At 50.8% G+C, this 18,209-nt stretch overlaps 1 protein-coding gene across 1 annotated transcript in view; it reads right to left on the bottom strand.

The window, feature by feature from the left end:
• The window catches only part of LOC144110591 (uncharacterized), a 101,762-nt gene that overhangs the window by 26,765 nt on the left and 56,788 nt on the right, over positions 1-18,209 (bottom strand). The window contains exon 2 of the mRNA XM_077643610.1: positions 1,564-1,744. Within this exon, the coding sequence (XP_077499736.1) occupies positions 1,564-1,744 (181 nt within the window). The remainder of the gene's footprint in view (positions 1-1,563; positions 1,745-18,209) is intronic.

Raw genomic sequence — 18,209 nt, 5'->3', positions numbered from 1 at the left:
TTCATTGCGACACGTGACCAGCAGACGCTTCGCTTACGCCGTACTTCCGGCGCTCCTTGTGCTCGTCGCGTGCGGGAAAAAGCGTCGGATTTCTTCGCGCTGCAGGGCTCTTGAAATTGAGTTTTTCTTCGTTTCAAAAACTCATATGAAATCGCCTTTTACACGGCATCAAAGTCCCAGTTGGGACTAACCACCCATCTACGATAACTAAAAAGTTAATTACTGAGTTTTTGTTAATTACCTGGATAATTAGAGGGGTCTTACAGTATATTGTGTCAGCCGGGGCAGAGAAAGTGCTGCTACACCTATTTCCTTGCTATATTTAACCCAATATTTTCAGGAATTTTTGAAAGTGTTCGCTGAAACACCCGAGCTGTTGATAAAGAACGATATCCATAACAGCAGACACCTTCTGCCTCTCTCGGTAACAATTATACTCACAGGCAAAGACGTAATCTCTGCAGCAGCGATATCATATGGACTCATTGGCGTGCGCAGAGGGGGGGAGCAAGAGGGAACTGCCCCCTAATAGACATGGGGAAGGGCGGCGCATATTTTGTACCATATAGCTCCCTGTTACCCGGAAGGTATGAACGGGCGCTGCCATGAACTTTGCCCCCACCCCCTTATGGAGAGACCTGCGCAGGCCTATGTGCGGACTAACATGGTTAACTGATATCGGGGCGTGCAGGAATGTTCTGCTGTGTAAAGATTTTGACGCTAACAGAACATCACTCTCGTCATGCCCGCCGCCGAGGACTGTCGGACAGCTCAGTCAATTAATCCCAAGTGCACAGCCCGATACCGCTAATGTTACGAGTCCTGTAGCAAGCATAACCCCATACGATGCACTTGAACCAGAATAATAATAATAATAATAATAATAATAATAATAATAATAATAATAATAATAATAATAATAATAATAATAATAATTAGTTTCGGGGGAAAGGAAATGGCACAGTATCCGTCTCATATATCGTTGGACGCCTGAACCGCGCCGTAAGGGAAGGGATAAAGGAGGGAGTGAAAGAAGAAAGGAAGAGATAGGTGCCGTAGTGGAGGGCTCCGGAATAATTTCGACCACCTGGGGATCTTTAACGTGCACTGACATCGCACAGCACACGGGCGCCTTAGCGTTTTGCCTCCATAAAAACGCAGCCGCCGCGGTCGGTTCCGAACCCGGGAACTCCGGATCAGTATTGAACCAGAAGGCAAAAAGGCAAAACATGAAAATGAACGACTTGAATTTGTGAGAATATGTTTCGACAAGACGTCTGTAACGCGCAAGTTCTCTCGACGAAACTTTCACGCCGGCGTGAAGGTGCCCAACTCAATAACAAAGCGGGAAATTTCCCTAAAAGGAGGCCCTCCAAACAATGGCGTCGATCTATGGTCAGGACGTCGTGTTCAGTAGCCTTGCACATCTCTGACGATTAAGTGCGATGTCATCGCAGTATACGTCACGACACCATTGACTGGCAGGCCTCATTTGAAGGGCATTTGCCGCTTCGTTATTGAGTCGTGTCCCTCTGTGGTCCCAAGTACAGCGTGCACCCGTACCTGTCCTTGAGGATGACGTGGTGACCTCGGCGGCGGTGACATCGCCCCCAGGGCGGGATGGCGTCCACCTCGACGGTGATCTCCGAGTAGGACACCACCGAGCCGCCGTAGGCGGCCGTCGCCTGCGTCTGCATCAGGAAAGTTCCGTGCAGTTCCACGGGGAAGTAGCACACTGCCGAACCTGCGCAAAAGTGGACAAGGGAGGGAGGAAGACGTTGAGTACACCCGTGCACGGTATATATACGGTGCAGTGACATGGACAGAACACCTCGCAGTATACACGGCTATATGGAGCGGTCTGTATACATATACAGTATACTTTGCTCCTTGCGGGAGCAGAGGCTTGGTCGACACGGACGGTGTAGTTCTATTCTAAAGAATGAACGAAATGAGAAAAGGCTGAATTGGGCTTGTTGAAAAGTGCGAAGACACAAGGACCGTAGTGGTAATTCGTACGGACATGATGGTGATTATGGATTTCTATGGCGCCAGGGCATATACGGCAAAACAGCGCCATGGCACAAGGTATTTTTCGATTATTCAAGGTGGCGTCAAAGACCCATTTCCCCGGCATTTCACCCTAAATAAGCCGAACACCAGACCTGGGGAAAGCTTGTACCCATTGTATGTATGTGTGTATATATATATATGGGGAATTTAACGACCCAAAGCGACTCAGGCTATGATGGACGCCGTAGTGAAGGGCTCCGGAAATTTCGACCACCTAGGGTTCTTTTACGTGCATATATATATATATATATATATATATATATATATATATATATATATATATATATATATATATATATATATATATATATATATATATATATATATATATATATATATGTATATCACCGGTGGGTACTCAGCGGCACTGGGGATCGAACCCCGCACCTCCCGCATGCGATGCGATGCGAATGCTCAACCACCTGTTGCATAAGAAATGAGTAAAGCACATGTGAAGTGATGCAGCGCGATAAAGGCCGAGTATACACAGGTGACGGGTTATGTGAAAAAAATAAACAACACTTCGACTGCAGCATATATCCAAGCATTTTGTTTGCTTGTTTTTTTTTCTCTTCTTCGGTGTCTTCAAGTGCACGGATGAGCCCTTTCTGCGGTCTCTTCAATGCCAGTAGTTCGTCTGGTAGGTGAGCGGCCTTGAGAAATTCGCAGCGCCACGCTGCTGTACAGCTGTTCTCGTCCTGTAAACCTGGCGGCGAATAAGATAACTATAGCGCAGGCGCGCCCCCTATATAACGCGATAGAATTCGCGCGCGTTTGAACGCGAACGCAATAGGACGTGATGCGTGCAATAAAACGCGGGGCGTCGCTGAACACAGCTCACGCAAGCCAGCTGCACCGCGACCCTCTTCGGCTATATAGTTTATAGAACTCGTGTTTATAGTTATCAAGCCGGCAAGATGTCGGTGCACGCACGCGAGCGCTTCATCGTAGGGACGCTCTTTGAATGTCCGTGGGGTGCTCCAAGGGGAACAAAAAAAGAAAAGGCTCGTCTGCTTTGATGCAGGAGGAGGAGGATAAAATTTGCCTTGATGCAAACTTTGCGCACCATGCAACTCGCTGTTGTCTGCGTCGCACAGAAGCAGCCTTAGGTGCTGAATAGGAGGGGGGGAAGGGGGGCGTGAAGACGCGCGAAACCCTGCGTGTATAGACACTGCTTTGAACAAGCCCGTGGCCACTGCGCGCGAGCTGTTTGCGGGTGGTGCATGCACGCGAGCTGTTCACCTCGGACCGTGCACTCTTTTGTCCCTTCGATGGGCCCCTGACAACCCTTTGCGCACGCCGATTTGAGCAACGCCCCCTTGTCTTTCTCCTTTACGTGTGCACACCGGAGTCATGCTGGGATGGGTGTTGGGAATGAAAGAAGGTGAACAAAAAGGGGGCAGCACCTGCAGTGTGGAGGAAGAAATAACAGTCAGCCCCAGGTGGGCCTGCAAGAGGTGGGCGCGGCTTAGGCCCGTACAGCTGCCTTTTCTTTATCGTTCTTATATGGCGTTTACTTCAGTGGAAAATATTGTTGTTGTCGTTTAGCAAAAACTTTGTATATGGGCGAGATGGTGCAGAACTTTTTTTGGAATGGAAGAAATAATAGCCCAGAAAGAGAAAAACAAAAGAGACGCTCTGTCGTTGTTGGTGTTGTTGTTTACTATTCCAAGTATACTGCGTACAAGTTGCTGCGAACGGCATCAGCTAAAAATATCAGCGACAATATTCTCGACACTCGATGCTGTAGTGCAACGATGCATGGACGTATAGAAAAGGAGGGTGTCACAGTACTTTCTCAAAACAAGGGTGCTTATGTCTCCAGTGACTGAGAAATTCCAGCTCTCGAATGCTGGAGCCGGACGAGGTGGTGTTGGACAGAAGTAATAGGAAACGAGCCAGAACGCACCACGTGCTGGAGACCACAGTAAGGGGTCCGTTGTTTGCTTCGAAATACACGGCTCGCATTACCTATACCGCGGAATACTTCGAAAACAGAATTAAAGGTGGTCGAGAGGAAAATCCTCCACTACTTCGGTACACGTGGCATATTAGCCGCTTTCGAAAATAGCGGAGGAAGACCGGAAAAGAAAAAAAAATTATTCCCTACCCGAGGCAAAAACAACAGAAGGTAGAACAATAGCTCCACAACCGGGCTGCGTCCGTTTTGCGTGCGTGCTCGCATAGGTGAGTACGTTTCCGTGCGCTTCCACAGCGTATACGCGTACATAGGATATAGGCATAGACGCTCGGCGGAGCTCAGGCGAGCGAAACCAACCTGGTTCCCAGGGCGGTCGGCGGCGACGCGTGGAAGGAAGCAAGCTAGGCACTCAGAGATGGCGCGGGGGCGGCCGTTCGCCCTTCTTCCTACGCGAATTAGCGCGCGCTGCAGAAACCCAAAGTGCGTGCGTGCGTGTACGTGTGCGCGTGCGTGATTCTCTAGTGGAAGCAACGCCGAGCACCGAAGCGGCGGCAGCAGCCGTAGAGAGTTCACGCGCGCTTTCGGAATCGCTTGTGGTACATAGCGCGCGCACGGCACGCACGCGTGTTTGTACGCAGCCCCGTGCTCTCCTCCTCCTCCTCTTTCTCCCCCTCTTCCTCAACTCCGTGCGCCTGGTTTCACCTCCTTTCCGGAATATAATGGCTGCATTAAGGGGTGGGAGACAAAAGAAACGCGGCGGCGCGAGTTTCTGCGAGAACGGGCCGGACGAAGGCGGCCAAATCGACGACGTGGGTTTGGCTAGAGTACGTGCTTGCGTGTGTGTGCGTGTGTGTGTGTTGGGGGGGGGGGGGGGGGGATGTGAGGGAGGAAAGGAGCTTTCGCACTCTCCCATAATTTAAAACCAGCGAGCTTCGTTTTCTCGCTTTAAATAATGTTGCTTGCTCGCATGTTTTCTTCATTCATTCGCCCCTTTCCTCGCATATTTTTTTCTTTTTCGTGTCAAAATTATTCCTTCGCGGTTTGGCTGGCTCCTTGTCAAGGATTTTCCGGACCGACGGTATACACAAGTTGCTCCCCGCATCTTCCCCAGAGATTCGCCGTTTCGACGGTGGTCCACGGAACAGACTTCCGGTTGATACATGGGGAAAATTGGAAAAATGGTTTTTGGGGAATGGAAATGGCGCAGTATCTGTCTCACATATCGTTGGACACTTGAACCGCGCCGTAAGGGAAGGGATAAAGGAGGGAGTGAAAGAAGAAAGCAAGAGAGAGGTGCCGTAGTGGAAGGCTCCGGAATAATTTCGACCACCTGGGGATCTTTAACGTGCACTGACATCGCACAGCCCACGGGCGCCTTAGCGTTTCCCTGCTCCGAGTCCTGGTTGTTGGCAGTGCACGAAATCCGTCGCACCCGGGGAACAACAACGGGTGACGACCGCAATGCACTCAGTGTGGTTTCATTTTCCCTTGCATACGCATTCGTGATTAACTCATTGCGCACGCAGAAGCCAGGCATCTTCGCGGGAAAACTCCTGATGGAGACAGCTCACGCGCGGACAGCGCTGTCTTCATCAGCACACGGCGCGAAACACTGCAGCTGGCTCATAATGTCCACTCGCACGCAGCGACGGAAGGGAGCCATTTGAGAACGTTTCTGCCAACAATTGCCTCTCTTTTCGTGGTCTGCGCTCTAGTTTCCCTGCCTGCTTGTTTTCATCCAGAAAAAAGAAAAGAAAATGGGAGGCAAAAAAAAATGGATCAAGACAGAGATATCACGCAATGTCGCTTTGATGCGTGTCTTCCGGTTCTACCTTGTCCTATAAGAGAGTACGCGTAAGCACCTGGCAATTTTCTTTTTTTTTACGGTGAGGGGATGGGAGCAATTTCATTGTCTGCAGAACACCCAGATGTCACAGGGGAATAGGGGGAGGGGGGGGGGGGGGGGGGGGGGCATGCGATGGTGCTAGCTGTGCCCTCCTCTCCTATCTTGTACCCTTGGGCTGTCCCAGGTGTGCTCGGCCCACCTGAATGAACGTTTTCAGTACACATGTCAGTTTAATATTCCCTGAAGTTTTTCTCAAGCACAGAGTACTGCTGCTTTTGACAAAATAACAGCAGTAGCTGGCATAGACATCTTGCCCGGAGCAGCACTCTACAGTGCACAGTGCTTTTCGTGAAGGGCGTGCAGTTATTGTCCTGAGCTCCTGGCGCCGTTAAAAAAAGCACGAAACACTCACACTGGTTCCTAAGGGAGCTTTAACTTTCCGCTGTGACTTAACTTTGTATTTCATCCAAGAGCTGCGCGTTTTGGCGGCAACTGCTGCATTTTTCTCACCTCGACGCATACAGCGAAGCATACCGACGACGTTTCGCTCTTGAATAAACACTCGGTACCAGATGAGCGTCGATTTGAATACGAGATTTATTGGCGTCGTAATGAAGGCCAGAACCCATTGGATACTACTGCTCACTAGTCATTATGACTTCAAGGAAGCCTCAGTTGCACACTTCTGTGTTTAAAAAACCCACAGAAGTCAAAACCAGTCTAAGCAGAATGCAATCCAAACAGAAAAGCAGACAGCAGACTCAGCGAGGAATAAAAAAAAAAGAAAAATCCTATGTGCAGTGTACGTCGGTGGGAAAGTTTGGAAATCAAATCTGCGCGCATACTTCTTTCGTTGTTCAGGGCAGGATTTCGAGCTTCCAAATCCCGTTATAACGAAAAGCGCCTTTCTAAGGACTTTCTTCGGAACTGGTGATGGTCGATGCCCACACGGTGGTAATCTTTACTGCTACGTACCGATCGACACTGACCCCCGTATTCACAAACGCTCCTTTCCTTAAGGAGATAAGGCGGCCTTTGCTAAGGACGCCTTTATCTGAGAGCTTCATGCGACGGCTTCACGGTACGTGCATTGAGTGTACAAGTTTAACGGGAACTGCGCGGAAGTGAGTCTTCAGCTCGCCCATTCACGGCTGTGGGAGCGAGAGCTTCGCTTCACCGCACAAAAACGCTCTCTCCCAGCACACACTCGAAGTGAGCTATAGTACCACGCCGAAACCACTCTCGCTAGCCCTCTCCCCGTCCCCACGGTTCCCACAGGAAGACGGCGAAGTGCCCACCACTGCACACGGAGTAAGTTCGCGGAGATCCTTAACTCCGGGCGATCGCCTTTTTCGGGTCATTCGAGATCCAGACAACTCTTCCAAGACGCGCGCCGTTCCGAAAGCGCGTTGCAACCCCTCTCCTTCTATTTCTCTCTCAAGCCGCCAGGTTGCGTCTTTGTGCCTCCCACAACAGCGGGAGTTTTTGAATTAACCGCCGAGAGCGCGCAAGGCGAACGCCAGCAGGAGTGGCCAGCGGCCGACATCCCTCAGAGGCGCACACGAGAGGAGACCTGTGGCAGGGGCCGAAGAAAAGGAGACGACCATTCCTACACAATATGCGGCCGCATCCCTTTGTAACCGACTCCGCTTTCGGACCTCAGCCACCGGCCGAAGCCACAGCGGAGACTGAGAAGTGGTGCGAGCGGACGGGAGCGCCTTGAGCAGTCCAGCAGGGACAGGCCCGCTATCTTTGGCCGCGCCTCCTTTGTGCGGTGGCGCGTTCTCGGTCGCGTTTTGACCGGGCCGTATTTTGGAGCAGCGTCGCGGCCCAAGCGGAGCCCGTAACAATGTCTCCCCCCCCCCTCCCCTCTCTCAGGTGCGGAGGAGGATAGGTGTGTGTGTGTGTGTGTGTGTGTGTGTGTGTGTGTGTGTGTGTGTGTGTGTGTGTGTGTGTGTGTGTGTGTGTGTGTGTGTGTGTGTGTGTGTGTGTGTGTGTGTGCGCGCGTGTGTGTGTGTGTGTGTGTGTGTGTGTGTGTGTGTGTGGTGGAGAGAGCGCTGGAAGCTGCCGTAGCGGAGTCTGCTCGTTATGTGCGCACTCTGTGCACGTGGTAGCAGCCGGTCTGTTCTCCGGGCTCGTCCATGCACTGTGTATGCACACTATGCGACTGTAGAGAGACAGGGCCGCTTTTGTTTGGACCTCTCCACGCGTCCCAGAAGCGGGCCGGATGCTTTCGGCGTTGTTCGTGCCTTCGAGAGGCCGGCCCGTTACGCGCCCGGCAGTTGCGCATTTAGGCTAGCTACAGAGCCAACGCATCTCTTGAAGTTGCACTTGAATCATTTTGCTTGCTTGCATGCTTGCTTGTTTGTTTGTTAGTCACGCCCGGCAATTGCGCATTTAGGCTAGCTGCAGAACTAGCGCATCCTTTGAAGTTGCGCTTGAATCATTTTGCTTGCTTGCTTGAAGTTTTTGTTTGTTAGTCAGTCAGTCAGTTATTAGATAAGTTACTTTGTTTGTTTGTTTGTTTGTTTCGCAATATTCCACCCGAAGCCATGCACTAGCGAGTTGCGTCGTTTGAATACGGAGTCGATGAAACTTGGTTCCACCGACAGCTGTATCGTATGGAGGTCATCCAGGAGGTCAGGGAGTCAAGAGATGATGATTTAACAACCTCGTGACAGATAACGCATTTCTGGCCCGAAAACGCAGTGTTTCGGCGATTGATTCTGTAATGTCGTCAGTCTGGAGCCGACAGACCTTCGTTATAAGGAAGCGTCGTGGCGCGCTGTTTTGTTTTGGTGTCGTTTTGTCTCGCTGTTTTGTACTCGTTCGCGAGCGAAAAGAAAACGTAAAGACTGAAATTATTGACGCGTAACTCCTTCGTCTTACGACTTGTGAATCCGGTGCAGTGAACATCGGCACGCAAAGCTTGCAGCTACGCGTGAACGCATAGCTTTCCTTTGACACAGTTTCGTGTTTCTCCACTCCCCGCGGAAACACGTACGCATTACCATGCAGCATTCGTCCCATTGTCTCGGCTTCTCCGTGTTTCCGGTCTTCTGGATGGGGTCGCTCTGCACTGCGTCGCCTTGCACCGATACCTGTCGCTAACAACGCGACAAAAAAAAATTTGTCGTGGTTTAAACTTTGGTTAACCCTGGTGAGAAGCATTTGCATGGCTACGTTCACAAACGCCACACACACTGCCGAACGGATTGTCTGTAACGCGTCGATGAAATGCCCGATGGGGCACACTTGCCACCTGCCACGGTGGGCAGATTGTGATGACGTCAGTAGGTCACATGGCCTGTCACGTGACTGCAGTGACGCTGCCCTGAAGCTTTCGCTTCAAAAAATGGTCGCTTTGGAATGAGACCTGCCGCGTTCGGCGTCCGTGTTGCTTCCCCTCACCCTCACCACCCTCCTCCTCTCCCTGGGGCGCTTTTCCATTCATGCGTGTCGCGCCGCACTGTGCGTAAAAATCAACAGCTGTTTCGTCCGAGGGACCTGTCAGCAGCGCTCGCAGGTTCCTGCGCTACTACTAGCTCTGGAGGGGAGCGGTAGCCGCGTGTGGGGGAGAGGAGGAAAGACAGAGGGCCTCGCCTCCTCCACTCGCAGAGCTCTGAATCGCTCGCTGGGCAACCTTCTTTCTCGTGGTGGCTTCGACCGTGGGTTTCCAAGATGTCGGCGGGGCCGAGGGCTTTGCAGCGATTTTTCTCAATGAAAACGCAGGACCCGGCAAACGCGCGGCCCCGTCTCTTCTTCCGCCGTGGCCTCTCGGTCTTGCGGATGAACGAGGCCCGTATGCAAGGAGGAGGAGGAGGAGGCGGAGGAGTGGCTGCAGCTGTCGCAGTTTTGCGTGCGTCTAGTGGACTATCCCCCCCCCCCCCCCCACCCCTCATAGCAACAACCACCACCAGTCTAGTCGCCGCGTCTCTACTCGCACGCACACACAAACGCAGCTTGGTTCTCGAGCGCTCTCACCCGCTGTTGAGGAGGAGAAAAAGGGGGGGGGGGGGGGGGGGTGAGAGGAAAGGCGGGCGCCCATGCGGAGATTGTATATTTTTCGCCAAAAACCTCGAGCCCGCGGCCTATAATACGGTGGAATCGGGTATCGGTGGGGAGGGTAGTTACTGGCGAGTCTGTATTTGCCTTCATTTTTGCATTTGCGTTTTATTATTTGAACTGCGCGCCCGAGTTCGTTGCAAAGCTGGAAGAAAGCGGGAAGAGCCTCGTTGCTGGCCGTATACTATTTATAGAAACTCCCAAGAAAGAGGGGGGGGGGGTCATTCAGTTGTTTATTCTTTTTTATTTAGTTTGTTTTCGGTCTTACTGCCGGTCTTATTTGCGATTTTCCTTGGTACGAGCAGGTTAGAGAGCGGGGCGACGTTTAAAGGGAAGCCAGAAATGAGAGCGAGGAGTGGGAGCAAAAATAAAACCAGGAAAATAAAAGTTCCCGGTCGGGGCAAAGCTGGGGGCCGAGGGGAGCTTTCGGAAGGAAGGGGCAGGTCCTTCCGTTTCCAGACCGCCATGAAGGGAAACGGTCGAATCCGGGATTCCCGTGGAAAAGAGGCGAAATTCCTGTCTCACGAAACAGCACTGTATATGGTTCCCGCTTTCGACGGGCAGGCAGTCTGGGGAACGCCTGCTAGTCTGCTACCTAGGCCTTCTCTCACGTTGCATGGCACGTCTACCGAACACTGCCTGCTCAACAGTGTACGTACTTGATATGATTAGGTTTCGAGCACCTGACCTGCCCAGCTTTGCCTGTCTGCTCGCTTATCCCGAACTCTATAGTTCGTAAGGTTTCGTGTAATTCCTGCTAGTGCCTTTATCATTCGTTATGCTTCCTTATCCCAGGTTCCTATTCTCGAAAAGCTGGTTCTCCGCTATCATAACTATACCTACTCAGACGACGTCACATTATTTTTTGCGCAGCACCTTATACCGATTGATTTTTCTTTTTTTTAATTTAGCAAGGTCCACTTTGTCCAAAGAGCGTCATGGCACAAGGTATTTTTCTCTACTCGAGGTGGGATCAGAGACCCAGGTTCCAAGTACCGCACTCCAGATAAGCCGAGCACAAGTTCAGGGGAAAGCTTGTAGCCTTGTACCGCACTGAATCAACGGTGGGTACATGGTGCCACTGGGGATCGAACCCCGCACCTCCAGCGTGCGAGGCGGATTCTCAGACGACCTAGCCACCGCTGCTGTTCTCTGCTACTGAGTTATACCATCTCGCGACTGCATAACGCACCAAAGACAAATTGTGTAAAGCACACTGAGCAGCGCGTTAGCCTTTAGCACACGCCGTCGACACAGACATGGCAGAAACAGTGATCGTGCCGGCCGCTGGCTCCAAGACTTGCGGAGTGGGAATGGCACCTCACGCCTGTATACGCATGCAGTATATTCTGTAAAAATAGGAGCAGCCACTTGTTTGCCTTTGCAAGTGCTTTCCCTGGGCCACCACCTGATCAGGGCGGACAGGGGCAGCTGTTCCCTCCTCCATACCTTCTCTGCCTCCGCTTTATTTTATTTATTTATTTTTATTTTTGTGGCAAAAGTGGGAAGCCGTTTCCTGTCTTTTGGGGCAAAAATGCGGAGGGTCGGGGGCCGGGGTCGGAGATCGGATTGGGGAGGGGAGGGTCCAGCCCGAGCTTGCCTTGTTCACCGAACACTGAGCGCATTCTGCGCATGCTGGGCCGACCGGAAGTCCCAGGCTGGTTGCCGCGGAGCAACGTGCCGAGACCTGCTCCCGCGCTGGTTTCCCAGAGGAGTACGTTTCCAACCTCAGGGCGGTGGCCCTGAACTCTGGCGAGCCCTCCGATGACCCTTCCTTAGTGGAAAGGAGGTCGGTGTTCTTGGTGCGACTATGCAAACTACCTGCCTTTTCCACGACAGGCAACTGCATTTTGCGAATATTCTTTTTAGAGGTCGATCCTTTCGTATCTTCGCCAGTTCAGCCAGTTCCGGTCGAGCTTATGATTCCACCCTTACAAAAATTTCTGTAGTCAGTCTATAGACTGTCCATAGACTTGTGTCTATAAAGTCTATAGACAAACCCTAGAGAACAGTCTATAGGCAATACAAATCCTATAGAGCCTGTAGACAGTCTATAGATTTATGGCCATAGACTTTTAGTAGACTTTTGTCTATATACTATGAATAGACATAAAGCAATATCCATAGGAAGGCAATAGAGTCTATACGAAGTCTATGGACTATATATAGACCATTTTTGTAAGGGCAGACCTGGCGAATGACGTCGCGCGCTAGCTGTCAAACGTGACGTCCAACGATCGGCCGCTCTGCGCAATCGTACTCTGTTCGAACGGCTTCGGGTCGGCGTAGTGAAAAACGGCCAGACGTAAACGAACATCTTTTTTAGTAGGACACAACTCAAAAATGCATCGGTTGGCAACAGCAGCCTATGGCTCGCGGGGCTCAATGTTACTATACGCTAACCAATCATAGGAGTAAACGAAATCGAGTATTTCAATTTTTCATTCCCTCCACCGCGTCAGACACATCCAATTTCTTGCGTTCACCGCTTCGCCTTGTGATTAGCTTTTCCTTTACGTAGCAAAAGAAAGGCTTTAGCAATTGTATATTTCCTTCTCACGGAGAAACAGCTGTTTTTTTTTTGTTCTGCAACTTACGTAACAAAGTCGCCATTTCTTTCTGTGGTTCCTACGGGCCTTCAAAGTATGCATAATAAATAAATATAAATAAATATGGCAGACGTGTACATAGGCGGAGCTTCGACGCGCACTTAACCTGTCCGTGGCGAAAACCCGCAGGAAAGGAATGCGGTTGCAAAATGGCAAGAACTGCTACGACACACGCCAACGTGCACAACGAGCCTATCTACATGCGCAACCCCCCATCTTTCCCCTCCTCCTCCTCCTCTTCGGCGGGGGGAGAGAGAGCAGGAAGCGTGAATGGCTCTGACAGGTGGAAGGGACCCGGCGTCTTCTCCCATTTAAAGGGCTGCCCCCTCCGGAAACTGGGAAACGGAAAATACAAGCAACAACCGCGCAGCTGAAGCGATCGAAGAAGCAGTCTTTCTGCCGCTCCTCGGATTGGAAAAGAAAAGCTCGCTGGCTGGGCTGCCCGACCGGCTCCTCTTCTACCGCCGTGCGCGGATGGGAGTCGAAGGATGGGGGGCGCGTTGTCACGATGAAAAGACGAGCGGAGCCACGTAAAAGTGTGAGAAGGTGAGGCAGGTTTCCCACGCAACGCCCCGCTACACACGCTCGCAGCTGTATGTTTACCTGCGCATGCACTACGCGCGCAGCACGTACTACGCTAAGGCGCGTACACGTGTATACGGGAAATCCATTCACAACTTCCAGTCCGCGGTGGTGCTCTCTGGCGGTGGTATGCGCCCGAGGAAATGGCGAGGGTGGCCCCCACGACGGCTCTGAAAAGGGGAAGGGGGATCAATTAAAAGTAAAGATCTGTAGGGCCATGGAAGCATGAGCGGTCTATCGTGCGCAGGAAGTCGGAAAGGTGCCAGAGTGGTGGTGGTGCGATACGTGCGGATGGTCGAGCGAGTGTTCTCATGCGTCTTTTTATGTTGTTTGTTTGATTATTCCTCCTTTTTCATCCGGCGAAAACTGAAAGCGGAGATCAAACTGCAGACCACGGCGAAGCGCCCTTATTCTGGCGTTCTATAGCAGGCTATCCGCAGACAGAAACAATGCGCCAGTCCTGGCTCGTGTGTGTTGTCTCCGTCTTTTAGCGTCGATACGCTTTTTGCGTAAACCATGTCATGCTACAACCAACTAGCTCAAATCAAAGTCTTGCTGGTAACTATACAGGATCTGACTCTGAACTGTTGTGTGCCTAAGTAATCTGAGGCTGAGTGCATAAAGCGGTGCATTTTAGTGGCACGTTTTCTTCAGTTTAATGATGCATAAGGCACTGGAACGCATGGATTTCCAATTGATAATCGCCTACGGCCGCTAAATAATTTATAACTGAATTTCTTCTCTCACGCGGTTTCGATTGCATCGATCGAATGATGGCTGTGACGCGTAAGGTGTGTTTAGGTCATATGAGGCATAAAAAAATCTACAGTATAATCACTGATACGTCATTTGTTGTAATTACAGGTTTTCAAGCACTGAATTAAATGTGCGTATCAGCGATTGCTAGCTTTTTTTTTCCATGCCTCATGCGACCTAGACACGCAACTACACGTCACACCCATCTTTCGGTTGATGAACTCAAAACCGTCACAGTATCAAGAAGGAATTCAACTGTAAATTATTTAGCGGTCGTAAGGTGACACAGTGGAGTGATCCATGCACGCTAATGCCTAACGCATCATTGGGGAACCTGCGCTGCCAAGGTGGCACTGCAATTGTTCCATTCGGTGACTCAAAACTGCTTGTGTCAGCCGCTTGGGCCACTGCAAACGCGAGAACACATTCTGCGCGATTAGACACCCGCGTTTGGCTGACAGCATTCATTGCCTAGCTTCTCTCGGCGTAGCCCAGATAGCTGACGCACGGCACGTGCGCCTTCGACAGAGTGCGGAGGCTCGGCGCGGAAAAGTACTAATAGTAGTACCCAAAACTGCTTGCTCTTCTCGCTAGGCAGTGTGTTATGGCGCTGCAATCGGCACCGCAAACTTCAGTGCAAGTTCCTCTTTGTAAGAAGAAAGCGTCCAAGCAAAATTCTCGCGTCTGTGTTCCTTTAAGCATAACACTGATGTTTAGAACAGCTTTACGGCAATGTATATTGTAGGCGCAACAAATTTGTGTGGGTAGCGCCGACGCCGATTGTTCACTTCTTGTATACTCTGCTGCCTCAAACTCATTAAAAAGCAAACAACGGCCTCATCGTTAAGTTATTATTTCCCTAGTTTTGGTCGACACGCGACTCACCCCGTTTACGTCGGTTCGGAACAAACAGTATACGAACAAGCAGTAAACAAACGCCACGCCGAAAACACAGAACGTACCCGCGGCGGTTGCGTTTTTATGGAGGCAAAACACTAAGGCGCCCGTGTGCTGTGCGATGTCAGTGCACGTTAAAGATCCCCAGGTGGTCAAAATTATCCGGAGCCCTCCACTACGGCACCTCTTTCTTCTTTCACTCCCTCCTTTATCCCTCCCCTTACGGCGCGGTTCAGGTGTCCAACGATTTACGAGACAGATACTGCGCCATTTCCTTTCCCCCAAAACCAACTATTATTAATTATTATTATTACTGCTTTAGAGAAGTTAATACGCCTCCTCCCAAACGAAATCAGGTCAATGACATAACAATGTGACCTCGGGCTGAAGGCGCGATCGTCTATAGATTTCTTATAGACTATATTGCCTTCCTATTGGCGTTTCCTTTTGTTAAATCATAGTATACAGACAGTCTGTAGAAAAAGAATACCAAGAGTGTGTAGCCATAAATCTATAGATTGTCTATGAGTGTCTATAAGATTTGTACTGGCTACGGAGTAGTGTATAGATTTGTCCACAGAAAGTCTGTACACTTAATAGACAGCATGTTTCCTCCACAAGTCAGCCTGGCGCCTCATACTCGCGCTTTGCTCGCCACGGTCGCTGACGTCAAAGAACAAGGGATCGTAGCGCTGACGCCTGCAGGAAAACCCACAGTGCATTCAATGGCGAAGGCCAACACGCGAGGAGTGTGCGTTCCCAGTACGATGTCCTCATCGTAGACGAAAAACGCTACGTCGGCCCGCAAATCCTCCAACAAAGGAGGCCCGGAACACACGGGTGTCGAAAGAGAGCGTTGCTTCTCGAAAAAAAAAAAAAAAACACTCGCTAGACCTTGTCGTCACTTGCTTAGGTGACTTCATAGCGTGGTTATAGCCGCGTTTACATGAATGCGACAGAAGTCGACTCCACTCCACTTTTTTTTAGGGAAAGCGAAAGCGCATGTTTTGAGAAGTTAAGGCGTGACTCGTTCTCTACTCTCTTCCTCGACGTTTTTGCACTTTCCCTCAAAAAAGCGGACTGAAGTCGACTTCTGTCGCATTCATGTAAACGCGGCTTGTGACGGTCAAACAGACGGGCTTGACGTCCCGTCTGTTCTCCGCCAGGTAGTTACACGCAGTGACCTAACGCCCCTCGAGTTCTACCTTGGACGATTAACAACTGGACGCCCCACTCCAGTTGTAATCAACGTAGTGCTGTGCGCGTGTGTTTTTATTGCTCCACCATGAACTATAATCACGCGCACAACCTGTACACATTTCTTATTGTGTAAATACTTTGTGTATATTACCTCTCCCCCCAGAATCTTCATTTCATTTCTCCATTGTGGCTGCTATGCTTTATTTCCGCTGCCCCAGCTCAGGTGCTTCAGTATCGGTGGCAGATGCCGGGGTTATCAAAAATCTTTTCCTTCCTTTTTATGATTACTTTAAGAAAAACGCTCACTACTTGAGACGGATGTAAGCAGAGGGAGGAGTGACGCGGATTGCGATAGCTTGACGCTGACTTCTGCCGTGCTGCAACGGCGCATGTTTTCGAGTGAACAATGTAGGCCCGTTTCGAAACAGCACCAGCAGTGGTTTACAGCGCCGTCTCACCGCGAATAATAACGAAGAAAACACAACGCTTCCGGTCGCCACGCGTCGCGCTCGCCTCGCGAGAACGCGTTATTAATTTCGTTTCGAAATCGGCCTCCCGAGCTCCGCGATTTCCCGTCGCCCGTGTGTGCGTTCGCTCTGTGCGAAAGGCAGATATAAGTGCTACATGTACGTACTAGATATATATGACAGAGAGAGAGATAGAGGGAGAGGAGGCGTGTGAAGTCGGTGCTACAGTTGCGCGTCGAACCGAATCCGGGAAACCTGTCCGGGACACCCAACGGCTCCGCACCGCCGACGGCGGACAACAAAAGGTTCGCACTGCGGCGGTGTACCTAACAGAAAAATGACAGGTAGAGGAGAAGGAAGAAGCGAGAGGCCGCTGTACGTAAACGGACGCTGCACGGAACAGAAAATAAAAAAAAGTTAAAAAGGAAAATCCATGAATGATATACGTGTTACGATATTGCGTCCTAGCACTTGCAATTCTTTTTTTCTTACTGAAAAAAAAACAGAACTAAAAGATGCACCGCTTTGTGACCTTGTCCCTCCGGCTTTGTGAGACCTCGCCGCTCCCTCGCCTGCTTCCGAGAGGTGCAAGTCGAGACAAGCCAAGACGAGAACGCAGTCGAGCCAGCCAGACGCTCCCGTGAGCTCTCACACCGAGGCGCCGGCAAAGAACGGTGGCGCGAAAGCTAAAAAAAAACAAGAATATAGAGCGACAGAAAATACGGTTCGGGTGGGGAGACTCTAAGCCCAAGGCCTGCCAGCGCGTACGGCGAGCACAGGGCATGAATGAACGTGTTTCTGAGGCGAGGGAAAGGAGGCGGGGCGACGGGAAGATAGGGTGCGCTCAAAGCGCGTCACAACAAGAGCAAAAAAAAAATAAAGAAAGAAATAGCGGAGGTCAGGCGAATTTCAAGGAAAGCAATAACAAAACATCACGAACCGGTGCAACGCGCTAAAGAAGAGGGAACGACGAGCAGTCGGTGTAGTGCGCGCGAAGAGAACTATAGACAACGGGCGATAAAAGGATAAATAAAAGAAGCAAGTGAAAACAGTCTTTGCAGACGCAACGCAGACATATAAACCCTACGGTGCAGCACTAAATAACAGCAGACCCAGAGGAGGGGGGGTGCTCAAAAGAGCAGGGATACGGGACGGAGCAAATCCCCGTTTCCGGTTCCGCCGCTCGGAGAGCAACGTACGGACCGGAAGTGCTTTTGAACACCCAGCGCGGGGGGCGAGGTGCTCTTTCCTCCCTTCTGTGTTTAGCTTTTTTTTTTTCTCAAGGTTGCCGCTACCGCGGCTCCTCAGCGCCACGCTGTGTGAGACCATGATGACTCCGTCTGGCTCTGTGTCTTTTCCCTTATGCTTTGTGTTTTTGTTTTTTTGAAACTAAGATAAAAGGAAGTCGACCCGTCTCTCTCATCTCCGACTCATCTGCTACCGGTCTCCCCTGTCATCACCTGCTCGCGTGTGAGAGGTCGCGTTGATATGTGTTAGCGAAAACATTGTTCTTGCCTCGTGTCAGACACTTCCTGCGTCTGTCGCGGCTTGTCTCGTTTTCTTGTATGCGGGGCGACTAATTTGTGCTCACGTGTTTCCCGATGCAGTCGCCTCTTCCCTTCCGATTAGCTCTGAACTGTAGAACCAGAGGTCTTCAAACTATTCTTTTACTTGTCTGGACATTTCCTGCGAGAGCTTCTGCTCGAGCGGTTGAGCTGCATTTCTCTTTGCGTGCAGTGACCTTTAAGTGCTAAAAAATGATGCCGCCACCGTCTGGAAGACGTTCAAGTAAC

This window comes from Amblyomma americanum, chromosome 11, assembly GCF_052857255.1.
Source record: "Amblyomma americanum isolate KBUSLIRL-KWMA chromosome 11, ASM5285725v1, whole genome shotgun sequence".
NCBI classification, from domain to species: Eukaryota; Metazoa; Arthropoda; class Arachnida; order Ixodida; family Ixodidae; genus Amblyomma; species Amblyomma americanum.
The sequence above is the reverse complement of the archived record's forward strand: the minus strand, read 5'-3'. Positions and strand labels throughout refer to the sequence as shown.